The sequence below is a fragment of the Tiliqua scincoides genome, chromosome 4 (assembly GCF_035046505.1).
Source record: "Tiliqua scincoides isolate rTilSci1 chromosome 4, rTilSci1.hap2, whole genome shotgun sequence".
NCBI lineage: Eukaryota > Metazoa > Chordata > Lepidosauria > Squamata > Scincidae > Tiliqua > Tiliqua scincoides.
Window position 1 is genome coordinate 182,293,964 of NC_089824.1, and position 20,827 is coordinate 182,314,790.

Below are 20,827 nucleotides of genomic sequence, written 5' to 3' on the forward strand. Positions count from 1 at the left end.
TCCAACCCAGAGGTCTGATTAATGTTTGTCCAATTAATACATGCACCAATTTCTATTTCAGTATGCTTTCTGATTCAGAATAGAACTGCAAACATTGCTAGAGCAGTTCTAAGCACCTATCTAAAATGATAAGCTTTATAATCCATTCCCAAGATCAGCCATTTTCAACCACTGTACCGTGGCACACTGGTGTGCTGCGAATGGTCCCCAGGTGTGCCGTGGGAATTTGGGAGAGGGTCATTTATCAATAGGACCATTGGGGGATGTGAGCCCCCATTGACAGCACAGTGTGCCTTGTCAATTGTCAAAAAGCTGATGGTGTGCCTTGACCATTTTAGTGCCTTGCCAGTGTGCTGCAAGATGAAAAAGGTTGAAAATCACTGCCCTAGATTCTAAGACATAAAGGGGGACAATGATCTTGAAGGGGGGATAATGTTTAAGGGTCACATTGGAAATGAGCCATCCAAAATGAAACATTTGGTTTCGATGGGAAGGTTCAGTGCATGCTGAAATCTATCCTGCTGAAACTAGCAGGACTTAAAGTCATTGGCTTGTGCCCATTTATTTTAGTCAATCAATTCTCATGGAGATACATATTATATTTAAAAATATGTATGTAAAAATCATCCCTATTCTCTTTAAAAGCAGAAGAATGCTATATGCCAGCATAATGGGATTTTCAGAAAGGAATAAGAAGCCTGGGTATACAATGCTGTGGATCTTGTCCGTCGACCTAAGTGAGGTTATTTTGGAATGAGCGGATTGTTAGAATTTTGCTTTATGTATAATATGCGAATAGGTTAGGATTCTACATGTGCAGCATAATGAAACATAAGGTCTCTGCCATGGTTATTCTATGGACAATGGACTCGTTTTTGTTCTGGTTTGCTCACGAATGGCAGTAAGCTCCTATGAAGTGTGATGATGAATGCTGAGTGACATGAAGAAATGATTGTTTCGGAGTCAGTTTGGGTGGGAAATGCACAAGACCCCACTGGGTTGTGAGATGATTCAAGCAAGGAAACACATTTGCCATAGCTAGACTGATACGTCTTTTTTTTTTTGGGGGGGGGGGGGTATAATGACAACTAGCTGGGAAACTGCCAATACAAACTGTTCCTCCACAAACAGCAGATTTAGCATTATTGCTGTTTTTGCTCATTTGATTGTGGATCCCAGGAGCTGGAGCTATTTTTATTATTTTTGGTAATAATAAAAATTATGACTAAGGCTGCAAATCCTGCAGTTACATTTCTTAAATCCTATTCCAGTCAATGGAATTCAGTAATCTAACTGTATACAAGATTGCAAGCCTTAAACCTTGAGGGCAAAAAAAGGTCTCGAAAACTGTCAATATGTATTTCTACACTGCTTCTGCAAGAGGGATGTTGTCTGGGACTGAAAGCACTCGCTCAGTTTGTTGCTGGATATTACATGTGGCTCTTTAAACACTAACAGTGAGATCAAGGGAGCATGAGGTGACTACACATTGAATAGTTTGCAAAATGCTCATCATCAGTGTAATGTGTAGAGTATGTGGAGGGAGGATTTTTCTACACAGCAAGCACTCTTTGGGGTGGGTGCACCGCGCATGGCCCCTCTGTGAAGTTACATTGAATTCCCCTGCCAGTGGAGGGCAAACTATCCACCATCACAACTACTAGACAGGTTTGGTTCTCACGCAGCCAGTGTTTCAAAGATGCAAGACTTTACTTGAGCTCAGCCATCTGGGCCGTTCGCACAATGTTGAAGTTTGCAAATAAATGATATACTTGCACTTTCTGGTGGCCTGACATGCTATAACCATAAATAGAAAGGAAGAAGCTTCAATCTCTTGAAAAAAGGCATGCTCTATCTTAGGGCAATCAGAGACAGAGGTTCCTGTATTTTGAAAAGCTGTGTAGAAGAGAGATTTTCAGCAAAGGTGCATTTTCTCACCTTACACATCAAGGATTATCTGCTAAAATTTCTTCTCTTGCTGAACTTTATAAAGCACAAGAACCTCATCATCCTTTGAGTCATGGTGCCAGCACTACACTAATTCAGCTTACTTGGGACAATCTGTCCTACTGGAATAGAAATATGTTGGTCATAGATGGGTAACAATGGTTAATGGCATAATATTGTGTCTAGCTACGCCGATAGGCTAAGAGTCATTTCCCAACTGCAGTGCAACAGCATTTAGCATTGCCCAGTCCTGGTCCCAAGCACCAGTGCTGTGATGTTAACTGGTGCTAGTGCACCTGCAGTTGCCCCTGTCTTTGTGCACCGAAACACTCCAACGGCGCTGTAAACAGGCAGAGGGGAGAGATATGGTTCCTTCCTGTAGCAACATGGGCCCATTTAAGCTACTTTGAGCCACAAGCCTGCATTAGCCACAAGAGACACTAAGGTTCCTTGGGAAGGGCAGGAATGTGGGCTGTGGCTCAGTTAGGGAAGTTTCTTGTTCACTCTTCCAAACTATTCACATTTTTTCTAACGATGGACAGAGACAGCATGTGCTAACAGAATACTTTGCTTTTTAGCCTTTTTTTGCACGGATGTAAAAATCAACACAATATGGTGAGGTAGTGAAGGATCAAGCTTCAAACTGAGTAGATGGGGCTGAGTAGGCAGATATAATGAGGACTAATAAAGTTAAGTGAAGCAAAGGAAAGTTTAAATTTGGCATTATGGAGTGTCTAATGGTTAGTTGTTAGACTGGGGACAAATATCCTAGGGAAATAGAAGGAGCTCACCCTCACTGTGGTGAATTCAAACAGAATCAACAGTGAGATACGAACCCAAAGACTGTGTGCAGTGCTTAATTTCTAAAAGCAGAGATGTCAGGGCTAACAATTGCCTATTGGCTACACTGTCTGGTATAGCAGCCTGTTTCTGAATTCCAGACCAGTTGTTGTAACTAACTCAGTAGTAGAGGAATGCTACTTTGCAAAGACTTGAAGGCACTTTCTTCTTCAGTAGTAAAGACAAAGCCATAGCACTGAAGAAGATTCCTTGGACTGGGGATAAGAAAGGGTCGTCTCATCTGACTAGAACAGGAATTTTCAGATTGTGTTTCTTGAAGTCCCACAGTTTCTCAATAGTTTGTGATGAAAAGCATGGTTTTCATGGACACGTTCATGGGCTATCTACCATTTCTTATGTTTTCCTATGACACAAAGACACTGGTGAGTGTTGTGGGCCTGTTCTCAGATGCCCAGTCAGTATACACAGTGCAGTGGGTAGACTCAATGGGCTTGATCAACATCTTGCATGAACTGAGATTGCACCCAGTTCATGACAGACCAACAACACAACGGTCAATGCACAGGAATTCTTTGTTCAGTAAATTAAAGTGGAGTGGGTTCTTAGAGGGTAGGAAATTTGAAAAGCACTGTAGGCTAAGAACTTTGAGAAAGCAGAATGAACTAGTTGGATACTGGTTGGTACTAGTACCTGCTCCTGTGATACATAGACTTTATGTTTTGGATTGGCTGACTATTCTGTTCATTTTTCTTCTGAACTTTTTTTGTGTGGTTTTCAAGAGCTATTTGCTTGATGCCTTGAACTTTTTAAAAGCAGGTAAATAACATCAATCTGAAAGAAGACAACTTCTTTTTCCAGTTAAACTGCTTAGCTTCTCAATATTCTTTTGTGTTTACAACTCCCATTTTTTGTCAACAGATTTCCAGTTCAATCTCAGTTGTGGGCCACATTTTGGGATGGTTTTCCAAAATGAATGTTACAAAAGGCATTATAGTTGAACCACTTCAAACATATTTGAAAAGGGGACAGGACATAAAATGCATCAAAGGTTAAATGAATCCAAAAAGTTGCATAAAATTTGTGACAAAACAGGGCACAATCCACAGAGCTCTACAGTAATGTAAGCCTTGTTGACATGGACGGAGGTCCTGCAGGATTGCACCTGCGGGAGATACATTATGAGAACATTAGTATAAAACCTTATAGATGGTGATAACTCACAGTTCTAAACTCTCTAAACAGTATAACAATATTTAACAATTGGTCAGCTATTTTGAAACATATATTAAACCACCTATTAACAGTGTTTTTAGAAATTGCTTAGAAATGGTATTCTAATATAAAGTGGACCCCCGAAATCTAGAAGCAATCCTCCTCTTTGACAGGACATGAGGCTTGAACAAGGGGAAGTCAAATATTGTTAAATTGCTTGATCTGTCACGCTGATGCAACCTCGAAGCTAAGAGCCGTAGAACTGTATTACAAAATGAGACAGATAGTCCATGCAGAATGGTTGGCTCCTGAAGTAATCCTACCAAGGACAGATCCACTGACTATCTGGCTACTATATACAATGGGAGACACTTCCATTACTATCAGAGAAACACAAAGAAAACAGAAGAGAAAAAGGAAATAAAGTATGGGCATCATTTACGGAGTAGTACGAACATCTGGTGCTGTCGCTTTGCATGATTTTGCCCTCTTTAAAACGTGTGTGTATACAAGATTAAAAAATAAAATTCCCCCTAGGCTTACTTTTAAAACTCTTTTTTTTAAAAAATACAGAACTGGTAATCTAGTCACACTCTTTACAGGCCAGTGATAACAAAATAAGAAAAAGCAGAAAGATTTTGGTTGACTACTAAAGCCTGTCTTTTTCCACAAATAGGAGGGGGGGTGTATGTTCCCCCCCTCCTCACAGACAATAATAAGCAGACAAATACACTGTTTGCAACTGCAGTTTGTGTTGAATTAAAGGCTATTACAAAATGGTCTTAAGAAAGAATGCCACCCACGATGAAATCTTATTGGTGCTTGTGTGTCTGATTGCATGCAGGTGTCTGTTTTTGCTACTTGCACCAAAGGCTGAAGCCTGCAAAGACACACTCATGCAACAAAGGATGCACAGTGAGTAGAATCATGGATTCTACAGCAGCGACTTAAAGCATGTGGTAGCCCATGCAAACAGTAAGTCTTTGCAGGGTTGAGCCCAGAAACAGGAAAGTGTGCTCCAATCTTTTCTTGTTGAAGTGTGCCAGTGTTGTGATTCTCTTGCTCGCTCTCACACATGCACGCACACACAAAAGGATAAAAATTAAATTCCTGTGACAGGTGGCTTCTTTGTCTAAACTTTCAGCTATATAAAAGAACGTGTGTAGTTTTGGTTGAGTAAAGATCCTGCTGCATGAAGGACAAAAAAAAATTTCACAAAATCCATTTTGATCACCTTTTTCAGTCATTTCCTCATGAATAAATATTATCCATTAAAAACCTTTAAAAAGGTGCTGAGATACACAGTGTTATAATTCTGCTTCTTTATTGACTTTCTTGTAGCTAGGACAGGACTTCTTTTCCATCTGGAAACTGTTCTGTGCTCCGTATCTTGGAACCAGACTTCTTCTTGTTGATGAACAAAGAGAGATCCTTCTACCTCCCCTTCACACCCCCAGCTTCCTGATTTTTCTGAGCTCACTCTGCAGCATGAATGTGAGTTTGAAGGAAGCTGCCTTGCCAAGCCCCCACTGTTAATTCTTAGATGTTGGGTAGATGGGTCTAGTTGTCCAGCTAGCCAGCCAGCCATTTAGGCACAATTTGCAGCAAAGAAGGAATATGGAGGTGGGGAAAGGGAGAAAAATGTTGGCCTTCCAAGCTGCCCCCTTTTGATCGATACAGCCTTACAAGGCGGAAACCTTGACAATGTTGCTGCTAATGTTTGTTGAGTGGCTGGGGCTGGAGGGCGGAGGCCTGCTTTCGGCTTCTGGTGTCAGGGCCGGAGGCGTAGGAATGCTGATGATTGCCGTTGTGATTTGGGAGGTTTTGCAATTCGGTCTCAGCCCATCATCTGACTTCATATTTAGACTGGAACGACTATAAGACAAAACACATCTTTTGTAAAAAAAAAAAAAAAAAAATACAAGAAAATTCTTCATGAATTTTCAAAATCCTATCAAAATCCGAATACCTACATTGCATTCAAACATTGCCCGCACCGCACTGCACTGCCAGTAAAGGAACCAGGCAGGGCTTGGATTAAAACTGGGCCACATTTATTGAAATTCATGTAATCAGCAACATGCTGCCAATTCTCTTATGTGTTGCATCTCCCTACATTCTTCTCCCCTTTAGTGTGGGTACCTACCTCAAAGAGATAGCACGTCGCTGCCTATTCCAGCTTTGGGCATTCTCACCATGTCTCATAGATAATCTCCTGAGAAGCCCAGACTGTGGGTTGGGATGCACTAGGTGGGTCGCGAGCCAATTTCAGGTGGGTCCCCATTCATTTCAATATTCTATTTTTAATATATTAGACTTGATGTTCCCATGGTATGTGACTGCATTTGGGGAAATGTTACAGACCTGTACTTTTAATAAGCTAATATGTATATTCTTTTAACAGTGATAATCAACAGGGACTCTCGGGTAAGCGTGGGTAGGATTGCAGTCTAGGATTGTTAAAAATTTTTCTGCTTGATGATGTCACTTTCGGTCATGACATCACTTCTGATGGGTCCTGACAGATTCTCATTCTAAAAACTAGGTCCCAGTGCTAAATGTGTGAGAATCACTGCTCTATACCTACCCCAGATGGGGACTGAGGAAGATAATCATGCCACCTCCTGCAAACCAAAAAGTCTTTGAGGTCAGCTTTGCAATTCAAGTCCAAGAAGTCACCTGCCAGCATCCCCAGGCAGACCAGCTGCTTGATATCAGGTCTGGTTCCCCCTATGATTCCTGCTTACCTCAAGGTGTACACTAAATCCCTATTCCCTTTTCCTGTTCTGCATTATACCTGCCAGTTGTAACTGACTGGGTTAATTACAGTCTTGGAACAGTCTTAGGTAGACAAAAAAAATTCCTCACCAAGAGCCAGTTAGGTGAGAAGCAACAAATTACTATCTTGCTCCAGAAAGCAATCAGGGTAGCTTCAGACTAACCCAATAAGGCAGCGGATCCCAAACTTACCTGAACACAGTGCCCTTTTTTTACGGCACCCTGTTGCAGCAGCTCTGCACCACCGAAGGACGAAGTGGCCACCAACACTCTCCAAAGATTTCAGGAGAATCTCAGGAGAGCTCACACGTTCTTGGCGTGGCCAAGACAGTGGCATCTAAGAGAGCTGGGAACAAGAGGCCACTGGGGACATCCTGCGTGCAGTGCACAGTTTAGGAACCACTGCCATAGGGAAGTGGGTGGAAGGGTTCATCAGAATGCTTAATCACATTAAACCAATGAGAAGCAAGCAGGGCTCCCAGTTGACCGGAGCCTGCCCTGTATTGTACAGCCAACTAACCAAGTATGACAAGTCTGTCTCATGTGAGGAAGGAAGGGGCAAAGATCCCCCAATAGCAGTGGAGGGATGATATTCTTGACTACACAATAATGAAAAAGAAACCCTTTTAACTACAACTCATAATTCTAAAAGTTCTTAAGTTTCCCCCATGGTGCTCTACTGTATGCTTGGGAAAAAAATGAAACAAGAATAGAAGCAATGACTAGAACTTGCTGTTCATTCCAGAGTATGAACATTCTTGCAAAACTTGCTGAAAGATGTAAAGGAAAAGGGGGTGTCACACAATAAACTTCTGTGTCTCCTTGAATGGAATTTCAAAATATAAATCTGATAGAAAATTTAATGTTATCGCCAATCTCAACCAAACAGGAGCCAAGTCACATCCTGGATCCAAACTCAACACCATGTTGATGCTGGAGCCGCACATCTCCCTGGTTAGATTCATTGTATAGGTGCGGAAGCCCTGTGAAATAGGCCAAGGAGCCCGCTACCTGTACCTTGTGGTGAGTGAGGGCTGTTCACTGCACTGGATGTGTATGGTGCTGAGCTCCTGCATGCTTCTCAGCCGGGTTGCTGGCACACTGGAATTTGGGAGGTGCGTTGTCTTCTTGCTGCGACGAGAGCAGCAGGAGGTGGACACCCCATGTTGACTTGAAAGCGACGGGCTGCGAGTGGAGGGGTAGTTTTGCATTGAGCTCTCCATGCAGTTCTGCTCAAACATCTGCTCATCAATGAACTCGTGGTTCTGTTGGGAGAGCATGAACAAATGTCAGTAACTTCCTTCCCAGTAAGGAACAACCCCAGTAGCTAAAACCTTTCAAGAAGCACATTTGCATTTTTTTTTCCATCAGCGTGCCTTTAGAAACTAGAGCAGGATTTGTCTTCAAGACCTGGCTTACAGCATTGGCCTGGTGGCACTTTCCTGTCACTTTGTAAATGACCTTTGCACAGGAGAACTTGATCATTTTGAATGCATATCTGTCACCTCCACATTACTGCTGTCTGTTTACTTTTCTCAAACTTTGCAAGGAAGTGCCACCACTATCTGAACATGGAAATCCTTTATGAGCTGGACTGGTGCTATTTCTGAAAATGACTGAAGCCACTTTACGTTTTGTACTTTGTCCCACTTCTGCATATTTTGTCAAGAAACCCTGTGGTTTAAACACATTGTCATTTGTCAACCAACACATGGTTCCATGAATGCTGTCAGGGCAAACTAATGCATGAGACTGACTGAGAGGGTTACCACAGATGATGGACTGGTGAGGAGCGCGTGCCACCATCTGTCTGCCTATCTCCACCATTCCTGCTCCACGGATTCAAAAGGAAAAGAGGGAAACAGAGTGGAAGGGGAAGAATGACTGTCTAGCTCACTACACTGGCTCCTCACGTTATGGACACCTGGCACATTGGTGCAGCATCAGTATATCCTTTGGTGGTGCTTTTGTGCAGGTATGATAGCAAGGGACTGGCAAGAGCTGGATGTTTTGACTTAAGTATGTTTCAACCCCTGCAACCTAACCTGAACTTCAGTAGTGCACTTATGGTCCAATCGTAACAGGGCCTTTCACTGACAGAACTTGTGTTCTGGGCTGCTGATGCTGCAGTGACAGTGCATGGAATGAATGGCTGGCAATCAGGCGTGCACACCAGTGGAACACCCAGTTACCACCAGTGTTGGTAAGTTGGTGGCAGGGTGGGCCATGGGCAAGAGGGAGAGGATTGGGGCAGAGATCAGGGTCAGCTGGAAAGGGCAGGGGTAGATATCGGCAGCAGAATTGACACCAATATCCAATGTGCCCTTCCAGGCCTCAACACGCCCCCTTTGGCCCACTTGGACTTTAGCCAGCCAAAGGGCTGATGATGAGCTGACTAGGCCCACTGGGGATCAAGGTAGAACAGAGTAGGTAAGCAAACATTCTTTTACCTCTCCATTGCATCATGGTCCATGGCTGGCCAATAGCATGCAATGGAGCCTGCACCAGTACTGCTACAGGCAGGCAAGAATAGAATTGGGCTAATAGAGTTGTCTCCTGTCCTCTTCCTCATTGTCTCCATTCCCCTCTTCCTTTTTGAATTGAAGGAGCAGGAGCTGAGCGGTAGAGGCTAGTGGGCCACTGAGTAAGGGGGCGGGAAAGTGCCAGATCAAGTACAGGAGGCCTTGGGCTGGCCTTGTATTCTGCATTCAGGTATCTGTCAGGAGTCAGGAGTATTTTTTAATTTACGTTTACTGTGCACCCTATTTGAAATGTGAGAGCACAAACTGAAATGTACTTGGGAGCTGCCCCACCACTGTGGCAATACCCCTGGAGCCCTGAAACCTCAAGTCATTTCATTTCTGAGTTGCCTTTCCTTGCAAGTAGCACTCAGTGCATCAGAGAGTTACAAAAACTTGGCAGGACTTAATATTTTGGGGGGCTGCCTTGTAATGACTAGGATTAATAAGGGGATATAGTTGATTTTAATGTGCAAGTCCCATGTCAATCATTTCAGGTTCAGGTTCTGAACTAATCCACTTGTGTAACTCCCAATCAGGTCAATGAACCTTGCCCAAGATAATGCTCCTGAAGGTAATGCTCAACATAAATAATATTTACTGTGTGATTATGGCAGGCCAAACAAAGGCCAGCAGTCATATACTTGACAAGCCTGGTGTTCTGGCTGCATGCCTGAAAATAACCTTCCCCTATCTGATGTGGCCATTTTCACCCACTGAGTGGGCCAGAATACATGACTGGGTAGTTGCAAGCATGGGCCAAATGCCCTACCAATCTGAACTACGGTTGGCAACCTTCAGTCTCGAAAGACTATGGTATAAGCCTACAGCACCCAGTATTCCCAGGCGGTCTCCCATCCAAGTACTAACCAGGCCTGACCCTGCTTAGCTTCCGAGATCAGACAAGATCGGGCATGTGCAGGGTAACAGGACTCAATGAAAAATGTGTTCTCCTTCCCTTTCCCAATATGTTATGTTCACATGTTTTAAACATTAGGGATAGAGATTTTGACATCCTGACTCCAATGAACTTGCTTGCATTTCTAAGAACTACAGGACTGGGAAGAACTTTCCCCAGAGTTTACTTAAATACTTAGCCCCTGGTGCAGCAGTTCCTTTTTCCAAATACACGGGGCGGGGGGCACTGTGCCCAGTGGATTTGTTCCTTCTGGTTTTATAACACAGTAGTCTATAGTTTAGGCCTTCACAATTTCTAAACCGTTGTATCAAATATAGTTGAACAACCATGAGTTGCTGTCTGCTGGATGCTTCACCTGATCAATGAGTTTTGTGGTTCCAGGCAAGAGCTGGTGGGCTGAATATGACTTGGGGGGGGGTGTCTTAAGTTGTGCAGGGCTGCCCCATCTTTTAAACGGGCTCCTAAACATTACTCCTGGTATCTCGGATGATGTACCCTTGCCCATAAACCCTAAAGCAGATGAAGTTCCACAAAGGGCACCTTCTCCCACCAAAGTTTTTGGTTCTGGGCCAAAGGTGCTCTGTCACCTGTTTAGCAAATGTCCGGACTTTGTCTTCCTGTCTCTGCTGCTGCCTCATTACTTGACACAGTTTGTTGCTGGTAAACCAAGCATTTCATGATCACGCAGGGGGAAAAAGTGACTCTGCCAATTTATGTGTAGCAAAGAAAGGGTTGTGCTCTTAAAGTGATCTTGCTGGGCTATCAGCCCTTGTTTGCAAGAAGGAAGACAAGTAAACCATACATCTTACCGGATCATTTGTGTTTCTATGGATTGCACCCTCTAGAGATAACGTCTGTACGTTATTCACCGAGTCCCTCGCTTGCCGATCCAGATGGAGCTATGAGCTCCTTCCCATACCAGAGGTTATTCACTTAAAAAAAAAAAAATTCTCTTCACCCTCTGCTTCAGCACTTGCATGAATAAATGAAGAACTGAGGTGAACTCAGGGCTGTTATTCATAAATATTGATTGTATAAATAGGCTCTCAGCACTTTGTTCAGTGCCCCCCGCCCCAAGTATTTGAGAGAAGGAGCTGCTGCACCAGGGGATAAGGCAGGATGAGATAATCTCTAACACTGCTGAATTTGTCAAAGGTATGCTTGCATGGGACAATTTTCTCAAGAGTTCTCAAGATCAATCAATCAATTGCCAGGAGCTGATGTAATCTTTATAATTCTGCAGTCTGTACTTCTTAATCTGCACCTCACTCAAACCGCTGTCCTAAGATGCCCCTCACTAGAGCATCCCATGAAAAGTCATGAGAAAAGTGCCTTTGTAAATAACCTTGATAAATTTGAATGAATGTTCCTTAGCCTGAGTTCTGAATGACAAATCAACAGCTTATTTGGTGCATATTCACTTGTTTACCTTGATCGCTTTTTTCTCCCCCTAACTTTCTTTTTTGGAGCAGTTGGACAGGGTTGGTCCTGACTTTTTAATCCCCAAAGCAGAAGAAACACACTTATGTGGGAAATATTAGAAGATAAGTAGTAGAACACCAATCATTTTTCCAGAACAATACTCTTGTCACATTGCATTTCATTTCATTTCTGTCCCTCTCAGGTCCGGGAATGATCTTTGTGTATTCCCTTTGTGCATAAGCACTTTCTCCACAGAGACATGCGCTATATCTGTTGCTTCTTAATAAACACAAAAGTCCAACAACTGCTCCCGCATGCACCTTTATAAATTTGAAGTACTGTAGTTTGCCCATAACTGGAGAGGGAGGAATCTTGAGAAAGGATTGTGAAGTACTCAAGTTTAGGTTCTGTTAAAATGAATTAGCAGACATAATTAATAAATTGTCTTGGAATAAATGGTGCAAATTAACTATTATAAAGAAAATAATAAGGCTTATCAAGGGCAAGATAATGACCAGAAGCGGGACAGCATGAAAGTTTTTGCACAGAAGCAGTGAGAGCCATGGCCTGTGCCAACCTCTTATACTAGTTTCTGCAACAGCTTGCATAAAAATCTGCAGCTTGCAATGCATCCCCGGGGACAAACTGAAGTGGAAAGAAATGCAACAAGCAGCAACATTGCAGGCATCCTGTGCTAAAATGGCAGATGTCAGTGAAAAGAACATGGTCAGGGAAAGGATGACATCAATTACTGGCAATTGCCCTAGCTGCATAGCCGAGAACTGTAATGTTGATAGAAAAACTACCATGTCTCCTGTGCTTTGTGACTGGGAGGCGACATAAGGAAACAACTTCAACTTAGAACTTCAGAACTGGGAAACTAGTGCTGTTTCTATGCTACACTGAGCAGTATGGAAGCCACTTACCTGAGGTTTCATCCTATCCTGCTGCCATAATGCTTAAAACCCCAGCGCTGCGTGGGAGGGACCAGCCATGCAGTTGTTTCCAAGCGATCTCGACCAGATCACAGCTGACCATGGAGGGGGAAGGCTCATGCAATTGGCTGTACCATCACAGTACTAGGCTTCAAAATGTTATGACTGTAGTATAGGAGCAGAGGCTCCCAAGCCACTGCTATGTCATATGAGGGCACCCTAAACTAGAAGTGTGATATTGAGTAACCAAGACAGATTGGGGGGACGGGGGACAGATGGACTGCACAAAACCTGGGGATAAAATAAAATGAGGGTACTCATAGGAGCTAAAGGGATAACACTTTTGCATATACACAACTGCCACAACATTAAGAATGCAGATGCTGAACATTCAAATGTAGCACCTTCCCTATTAGAGTTAGAAAGTGCAAAAAGAAAAGAAAAAAAATCAAGCAGTTACTTTTTTTTTTTTTTTTTTTGGCTTGATAGTTTTAATATCACAGCCATCACAGAGCAAAAGAGCTCCAACATGCACGGCCTGCCCAGAGCAGGGACACCAACCAGGAAAGAAACGACACTCAAGACATGGCACAGAGACGGCAGTAAACAGATTGAATTAAGAAGGAAATACCTTGAAGGTGGAAGTTCGTACAGATAACAGGGGATCATCCACAAGATAGGACAATCCCTACAGGACAACATGTCAACAAAAGATAAAAACACCATTGATTGTCCATTCCAGCATTCCCAAGTTCAGTCCCAGCATTCCACCTGGCATCACACAAGTTTGAAGGGGCAACAAGGCCTTTCCTTTGACACAAACTCTGCTAAATCATTGGACATCCTTTGATTTTTGTATTGTTTTTGTCAAGTAGCTCGTAAAAAAAACAACCCCAAAGATAGTAAAGTTCACATTGCATCAACCGTTCAAACAAGAAACCAATCTCTGTCATATACTAGAAGGGTCTTTGGCTTTGTGATTGCCAGTCAGCCCAGGAAAGAACAAAATATTAGCCACTCAACTGGGAACACTCCAATGGGAGCACCCAAGCAACTCAGCCTGGTTTACACTGCCTATTTATCAACTGGAACACAAATAGAGAAGCTAAAGAATATATGGGGTGCACACTGGAAGGCAGAAAAGAGTTCCATTAGTAGTGCGCTTTTATTTTGCATTGAGTAACAAGTCTTTCCAAGATTTGTTCAGAGAATTCAGTGGATCGAGGGGTGAATCAACATTAGCTCTGAATAGGGATGGTCACAGAAAGATATAATGAGCATTATCTCTGGTTCGAGGAAAGGTGAATTGCCCTTTGAAACCTGTTGGAAACTCTGATTAATGGATCATTCCTCATTCCATAGGCAACTCTGTAACATTGCAAAATGGCTCTTTGGTGTTCCAAGAATTCACAGGCTATGATGAGATTATCTCTTGTTAGTGGGATGCTTTATTAATTGGTTAAGTATGATGGAAAGACATGCATTGTCAGCCCAAAAGCTGACTGAACCATTTGGATGGGTGCACTGAAAAGCATACACTAAACATGCTGCATGTCAGTCCTTGAATGACAACCGTCTGTGTTGAAGATGATGGATGGTTAGGTTGGCAGCACATCTTTTCCAATAACCTAAAATCCATTTGACAGCAGCTGGGGTTGCAGTGAGCCACACCTCATTCAAGGAAAAACCCATTCCGTGATGTAAAGTTATGCTTTTTCCCTTATTAAGATCTCAGGTGGACAGAGGATAAATGGAGACTCACTTGTAATATTTCTATCAGTCAGAACATGGCAGTCATGAATTATTTCCTTTAATCAACCAGCATAGTCAAAATCCTGTACCCATCTCCACATGTCTTTACCACTAGTTTAGTACCATCTTTTCTGCATGGTGTTCTGGGCAGCTTGCTTGAGGTTATAACCCATTTTACTCTCCCATAATAACCTTGTGCTGTAGGCAATTTGTGCATGGCCATTCTGTTGGCTGCAGCATCATGGGTGGTGTCACATGTTGGTCAGGTCAGGAACTGGCCAAGGATCCATGCCCATCCAAAGGGCCCACCTGGCCAAACTGACCCCACAAGCCTCAGTGCTGGCGGCAGTGGTAGCTTCCAATATGCCATTGGAAGGGGTGCCATGGTGACCCCAGAAGAGGACTTTGTCACAGAACACTTAGCAGCCAGGTGCTAGCATTGAGCTTCATGCCCAAGGGGGAATTCCCTTTGTTCCCTTTACAACTTCCCTCCATTTTAAAAGAATGACATAAATGCATAAAGTCAAACAAGCATACGGTACTTGTTTTTGTAGGAATGGCAGCCCTCCAACTTCAGTTTTGGGAGAAACACTTTGGTTTTTTCCAGTTTAAATTCTAAGGAGTGACACATTTGTATGCTCATCTGTGTTTGTGAATAAGCATCTTCTAAATGTTCTGTCATGTCTCACCATCATGTCAGCACCTTTGGCATGCCTGAAGTGCTGATTTTGTGGGCTGGACATGCTCAGGCAGCACATCAGTTTCTGCAGTCGACTTGTGCCATACCATTGGTACAGTGATCTTCTATCTGTTCCTACAGCTGCCAGGAATGATGGTGAGATCAGCATGGGTTGTGCGCAGTGAGGCACCCATTAGTGTCCAGTGCCCCATGGTGAAAAGAAACCTGCTTTTCCCAGGGGTAGTTTCTGTGCTTCTGACTGTGTGTTCACCTGCCCAAGCAGAAGCACATGGAGCAAAGAACGAATAACTTTGTCTTTTATGCAAGAGTAGGCAGGGAGGGAAGCAACAAAACAGTCTCTTGTGCAGATTTAAGGAAGTACTCTTGCCTAAATTCAGTTAAAGGTTGGATTCTCAGAAAGCACTATCTTTTGGAGAAGTCAATCCAGCATTTAATGGAACTATCCTCAGAAAATGCTATAAGGCAAGGACATCCCATCTCCTTTGAAAGACAAAGCTAAATGGATGACAAGATATGGCACCTCAGAAGTTATTTGCATCAGCATTCTATGCTAAAGCTGATCAGCTTCATGAAATTATTTATTAGCAGTATTAATGATCAGGAACTTGAGGCAGTTTGAAGTCCATACCAACCCTAAACTCACAACAATTGTAAAAATAAAAGCTACCTGAAACTAGAAGAGTCACCATGGTACATTTCAAATGAAACTTGTTTTCACTGTTTGATTATACCATTATTCACCTTCTACAATTGACATCAAACAGTTGTGTTCATTACACATGAATACAAATAACAGTGTGGGGAAATGGAAGAATCCTTTTAAGTTTAAGTTTAATACAACTTTAAAAGTTGTATTAAAGGCACTGAGCTTCATGTCCAAGGGGGAATTTTACCTTTTCCACCGTGCTCTTTCAAACCAGAGAAGGACAGAAGGTAGACCATAGTTAATTGTAGATCATTGGTCAATTTCTGATGGCTCACCTAGTGCCAGATGGTTGCTGGAATTCTTGGTTCTTGGGATTATTGGGTCTGATTCAGCAAGGCACTTAGGGTTTTCTTAAACAAGAGTGCATAATAATAATAATAATAATAATAATAATAATAATAATAATAATAATAATAATAATAATAATAATAATAATAATAATAACAACAACAACAACAACAGGTATTTATATACCGCCTTTCTTTGTCTTTATTCAAGACTTTATTCAAGGCGGTTTACATAGGCAGGCTTTATTAAATCCCTATTAAATAGGGATTTTTACAATTTCAAAGAAGGTTCTTTCTTTCAAGAACGACTACATTCAAGGTGTTTCATTCCAATCTGGCTTCACATTTTGGCCTCCATCCTCCCACGCTCAGAGCAGATGGAATTGCTCGGCTTCAGCTTGTCAGCTGCTCCAAGGTCGCACGGTGCCGGTGGCCTTGAACTGGCGACCTTGTGGATGTTATCTTCAGGCAGACGGAGGCTCTACCCTCTAGACCAGACCTCCTGCCCCCAGACCTCCTGCCCCCAGACCTCCTGAATGATAATAAGGATCATTCAACACAGATTAGTCATGCCTTAACTCTTAAGGCAGGTATAATGTTTCATGCTGTTGACTTTAAACTAGAATAATCATGAATCACGAATGTGTTTCAAATTTATAAAGCAAGTACTATATGCAAATTCAGGTTCTCTTAATAGTTAAGGCATAACTAATCTACGATAAGTGATCCTGAGTATGTGTTTTTCTGTATTTTCTTGATCAGACTAACTGCCCAATCCTGTCCCCCACCATTGGCACCAATGCAGGTGCACTGATGAAGCATGCACTACATCCTCTGGTGGTACCGGACAATCAGGAAGCCTGCCAGGAGTAAGTAATAACATTTTCTACTCACCTCTGTGTAGGCCTCCTGGTGTCCTACGGATCTCCTTGCACCCACACCAGCTATAGTGCTGGCATAAGTCCAAGGAGACGAAAAAGGACAGGGTGGGTTGGAACAGAGGTGATGGGATTCTGGCACATTCTGGTGCTGCTGAGAGTCATCCTTCCCTCTGCCATCCCCCTCCCCACCAGGACACCTCTCTGCCACCAGCTTCTCTAGAGCAGCAGAACCTCCAGGAGTTGCTGCTGTTCATCTTGTTGGCAGCAACCTTCTTGCTGTTCATGGAGCAACTCAGACATATGAGACAGTGGTACAGCTTTTGCACGGCCATAAAGGGCCATGCACTGCTGGAATGGGAGTTCCAGTACTGCAAAGCCCAGAAAGGATTGGGCCCTACGTCCACTTAGCCCATTGTTCTTTGAAAGAATCCCAGTAACCAGTAGGCATTAGGTTCACCAGACATTGGCCAGGGGTCCACTAGTGAGTCATGGACTATCTTCTCCTTGTCCTGGTTTGAAAGAATTAGCATTATGGTAAACGTGAAACAAACAAAAAAAAATGTGGACTTACAGCACAAAATATCAAAAAGGATCTTTTCCTCCACCCCGGTCAATTTATTGGATTAATTACAGTTGCATAACAGTATTTTATGCCCTCCTGGGGCATATATATCAGTGGGTTTATTTGAAGGACCCTGCAGCATAACCACCTCATTTTCAAATGAAACTCACATCAAGCAGTATGAGGTTTTTGCTGTGTTAGAAGTTTTCTTGTTGCTACTTACAGTTGTTTTTTCCAAGCAGTGCAGCAGGTGGTGATGCTGACTTTCGATCAGAGAAGTGGCTTTGCTGACGTTGTGCTCATCTTCCATAGACCCCTAACCAGAAAGGAAAAGCAATCATGAGGTCATTGGCATAGAGAGAAAGACAAAAATGTTGATAACGCCAAAGGTAACAGAGAAAAAGGGAGGAAAGGAACCTAATTTTACACCCATCTTGAAACATCCATATTCTTATTTTTTACTTGCTTTGAGGGTCAGGAGAACTTTGGAAGATAATCTATGGAAGTTCAGATCAGCGGCAGAACTGAAATAGCTCCTTTCCTTCAAAAGTTACGGCCAAAAAACCGGGAAGAAAAAATGCATGGATCCCTATAGAAAGTGAAAGTGAGCAGTATCGCGTGTTTACTTGCGAGTAGGTGTACTTGCCATAGTCCGTCGGAAAGGGCAGGTGGAGAGGAATCCAATGACACCAGAATGGTCCTGATCCAATTAATGCAGCCCAAAAAAACACCGGAGAAGGAGGTCCCTCCCTCCCAGCTGTGAGTCTATTGAGCCCTGTGGAAAGCAAAGCAGCCTCATGGTTGCGTTTACTTGCGAGTAGGCAGATATGCCTTGGCTAGTGGTCAGGCCAGGCAAAGGGGAATGTGAGGACACCAGAATGGTCCCAATCCGATGGAGATGGAGTGCAACAAATGCTCCAGAAGGCAGCCTCCTTCCCTTCCCCCACTAAAAAGGACAAAAAAAGAGGCTTGAAATGGTAAGGGGAAGTTTTCTATTTTGCACTTGCAAAGCCGGGTGGGTCTTTATCTTGATATGCCTGAAATAGAAGAACTTTAACTGGGCACTAGGGAGGGCTGGAAATCTCACTGATTCTTTTTTGAGGGTGTTGTTATTGCAGGCAGACTATAGAGTAAGCCCCATTGACCACTATGGGACTTACTTCTGAGTAGACATGCATAGGAGTGGGCTCACAGGCTGCAATCCTACCCACACTTTCCTGAGAGTAAGCCCCATTGACCACTATGGGACTTACTTCAGAGTAGATTCACTTGATGGAACAGGACTGGCTCCCCCTTAATTAATTATTTTATTTTAATTATTTATAATTATTTATTTTAATTTGCTTGATGATATCACTTGTGGCCATGACATCACTTCCAATGGGTCCTGGACAGATTGTCATTCTAAAAAGTGGGTCCCAGTGCTAAAAGTTTGAGAACTGCTGCAATAAGGTGTTAGTAAGTTGACACGGGGTGTGTGCGTGTGAGACTCTACAAGTTTTCAAAATCACTAAAATCAGAATTTGGAGGAATAATACCATCATGTTATATATCAATCAATGTGTAATTTCATGCAGAATGCAATGAAACAAACCACATTGAAATATATGTGTTCTAACAAAAGGTGCAGCCAAAAAACCAGTGGGGACAAGGCGATAGTACATCACCACACCCACCACCTGGGGCGTTGCCCCTCCCACTGCATGCGGTGACGTGCAGGCCTCCCACATGGGTGACGCGAATCCTAGTGACACCACTGGCCTGAACAAAATAGTTACATTGCTCACTTGTCCTTAGTTTATTTTGACAGCTTTATATGTTGCAACTGAATGTTGAAAAGTGGACATTTGAACCAGATTGGTTAGTTTCAATAAAATGTGCCAGCTTATCTACCTTGCGTGACCCATTTTCCTGGATTTATCCAGCAATAATGCAGTTCTAATAAGGACATCACCTATTATTGAAGCACATGTCAGTCTCTGCCTGATATGCCTTTGTGCGTATTACAGAGGCCCAGATTTCATGAACAGGCTGTGTGCCTTTTGACTCAAACTTCTGACTCGGGCAACAAGATTTACTCAATAATAGAAAGAAATGTGCTCAAGAAGTGGCAGCCCACATCTTCTTAGACACTGAAAATGGCATTCTTTAAGTTTCCCCCCTTTCTGTGGCTGCAACTTTAGAAACAACATGACTAAGGGGTTTTTGTTGTTAATTCAGACTCCCTGACCCTGAACTCCACCTCAATTTCACAGCATGTCTTTTGTGATCACTGCCAACAATTTTATTTGTGTTTGCTGGTTGGGATTTTCAAACACCATTAGACACGTTAAAATGGCAATTATGTGTTCAAAGGACCCCCTTAAACTTTAGTTGATGTTCATCACAATGTTGTGGGGAATCTCTTTCCAATGCTGCTGACAGATTCATGAAACATTGCTGCAATTGTATCAATTACTGTTATCTGAATGTCACCACTGATTGCTTCCATTGTGCTTGGGCAGTTTGGTATAAATTGTCATGCAATGGCAGAATCTTTTTCTTGATTATAGTTTATTTAGCACCTATAATGTGTATTGAACAGTCTAGCTTTCAGCTGCATGAATCTCTGCAACAAGTCTGTGCAGTGGGTCACTATGGAGAAGTGAACCAGAAAGTAATTATACAAAGCCTCTTAACTGGGTTATGCAAAGATAATGCTGGATTCTGATGTTTCCTCTATCTACTGGCTGAATTTGTCCACATGTAGTTGTGAAATTGAATGAGCTGGGGCTGTTTGGATCTAATTATCTGTTGTGGCACTGGAGTAAAAGCCAGCAAACAGGAGCGTTGGTCTTGCTGCCCGGCTGAAGTAATCCATGCAGCCTTCATCAGATTTCTAAAGTCCATTTCATACGTAACAATGCTCCATCATGGAAGTCACGTATGCACAGGAAACTGTGTGACTACTAGATGTACATTGTAACATAGGCATCCACACATGTATGTGATTGTATGTACAAATATGCACCACATAATGACATTACAGCCAACGATGGACTGCATGCATATATAGTCCCATAAGATTATAGTGGAGGTTTCCACAGATTGGTAACTAAAACAATAGGCTTTACCAGATTGCCCCACTAGATGGCACTGTGAATTAAGAATGTTTGCACAAGGACGAAACCACCTAATGACAGGCTCTGCAGAATGTATCTTCATCTGCAACACATACCTGTATGTGTATTGGAAAACTTGTCTCTTGTTAGCTGGTGTGCTCCCTGGGGCATTTGGTGGGCCGCTGTGAGATGCAGGACGCTGAACTAGATGGGCCTATGGCCTGATCCAGTGGAGCTGTTCTTATAAAACTGTGACCAACTGAGTAGAGGTTGGCACTTAGTGTTGGCCTGATTCAGATTAGGAA

General features: G+C 42.8%; 1 protein-coding gene and 1 pseudogene across 2 annotated transcripts in view; both read right to left on the minus strand.

Annotated features, from left to right (window-relative positions):
- Positions 1–5,642: 5,642 nt before the first annotated feature.
- Positions 5,643–20,827, minus strand: part of KCND3 (potassium voltage-gated channel subfamily D member 3) — a 339,029-nt gene continuing 323,844 nt past the window's right edge. Inside the window, exons 4-7 of one of the 2 annotated variants that reach the window (XM_066624092.1) lie at positions 17,645–17,737; positions 13,165–13,221; positions 7,756–8,003; positions 5,643–5,835 (exon numbers count right to left, since the gene is read on the minus strand). In XM_066624092.1, coding sequence (XP_066480189.1) covers positions 5,643–5,835; positions 7,756–8,003; positions 13,165–13,221; positions 17,645–17,737 — 591 coding nt within the window. The remainder of the gene's footprint in view (positions 5,836–7,755; positions 8,004–13,164; positions 13,222–17,644; positions 17,738–20,827) is intronic. The other variant, XM_066624093.1, reaches the window with a different exon arrangement.
- LOC136650509 (5S ribosomal RNA) lies at positions 10,079–10,197 on the minus strand (annotated as a pseudogene).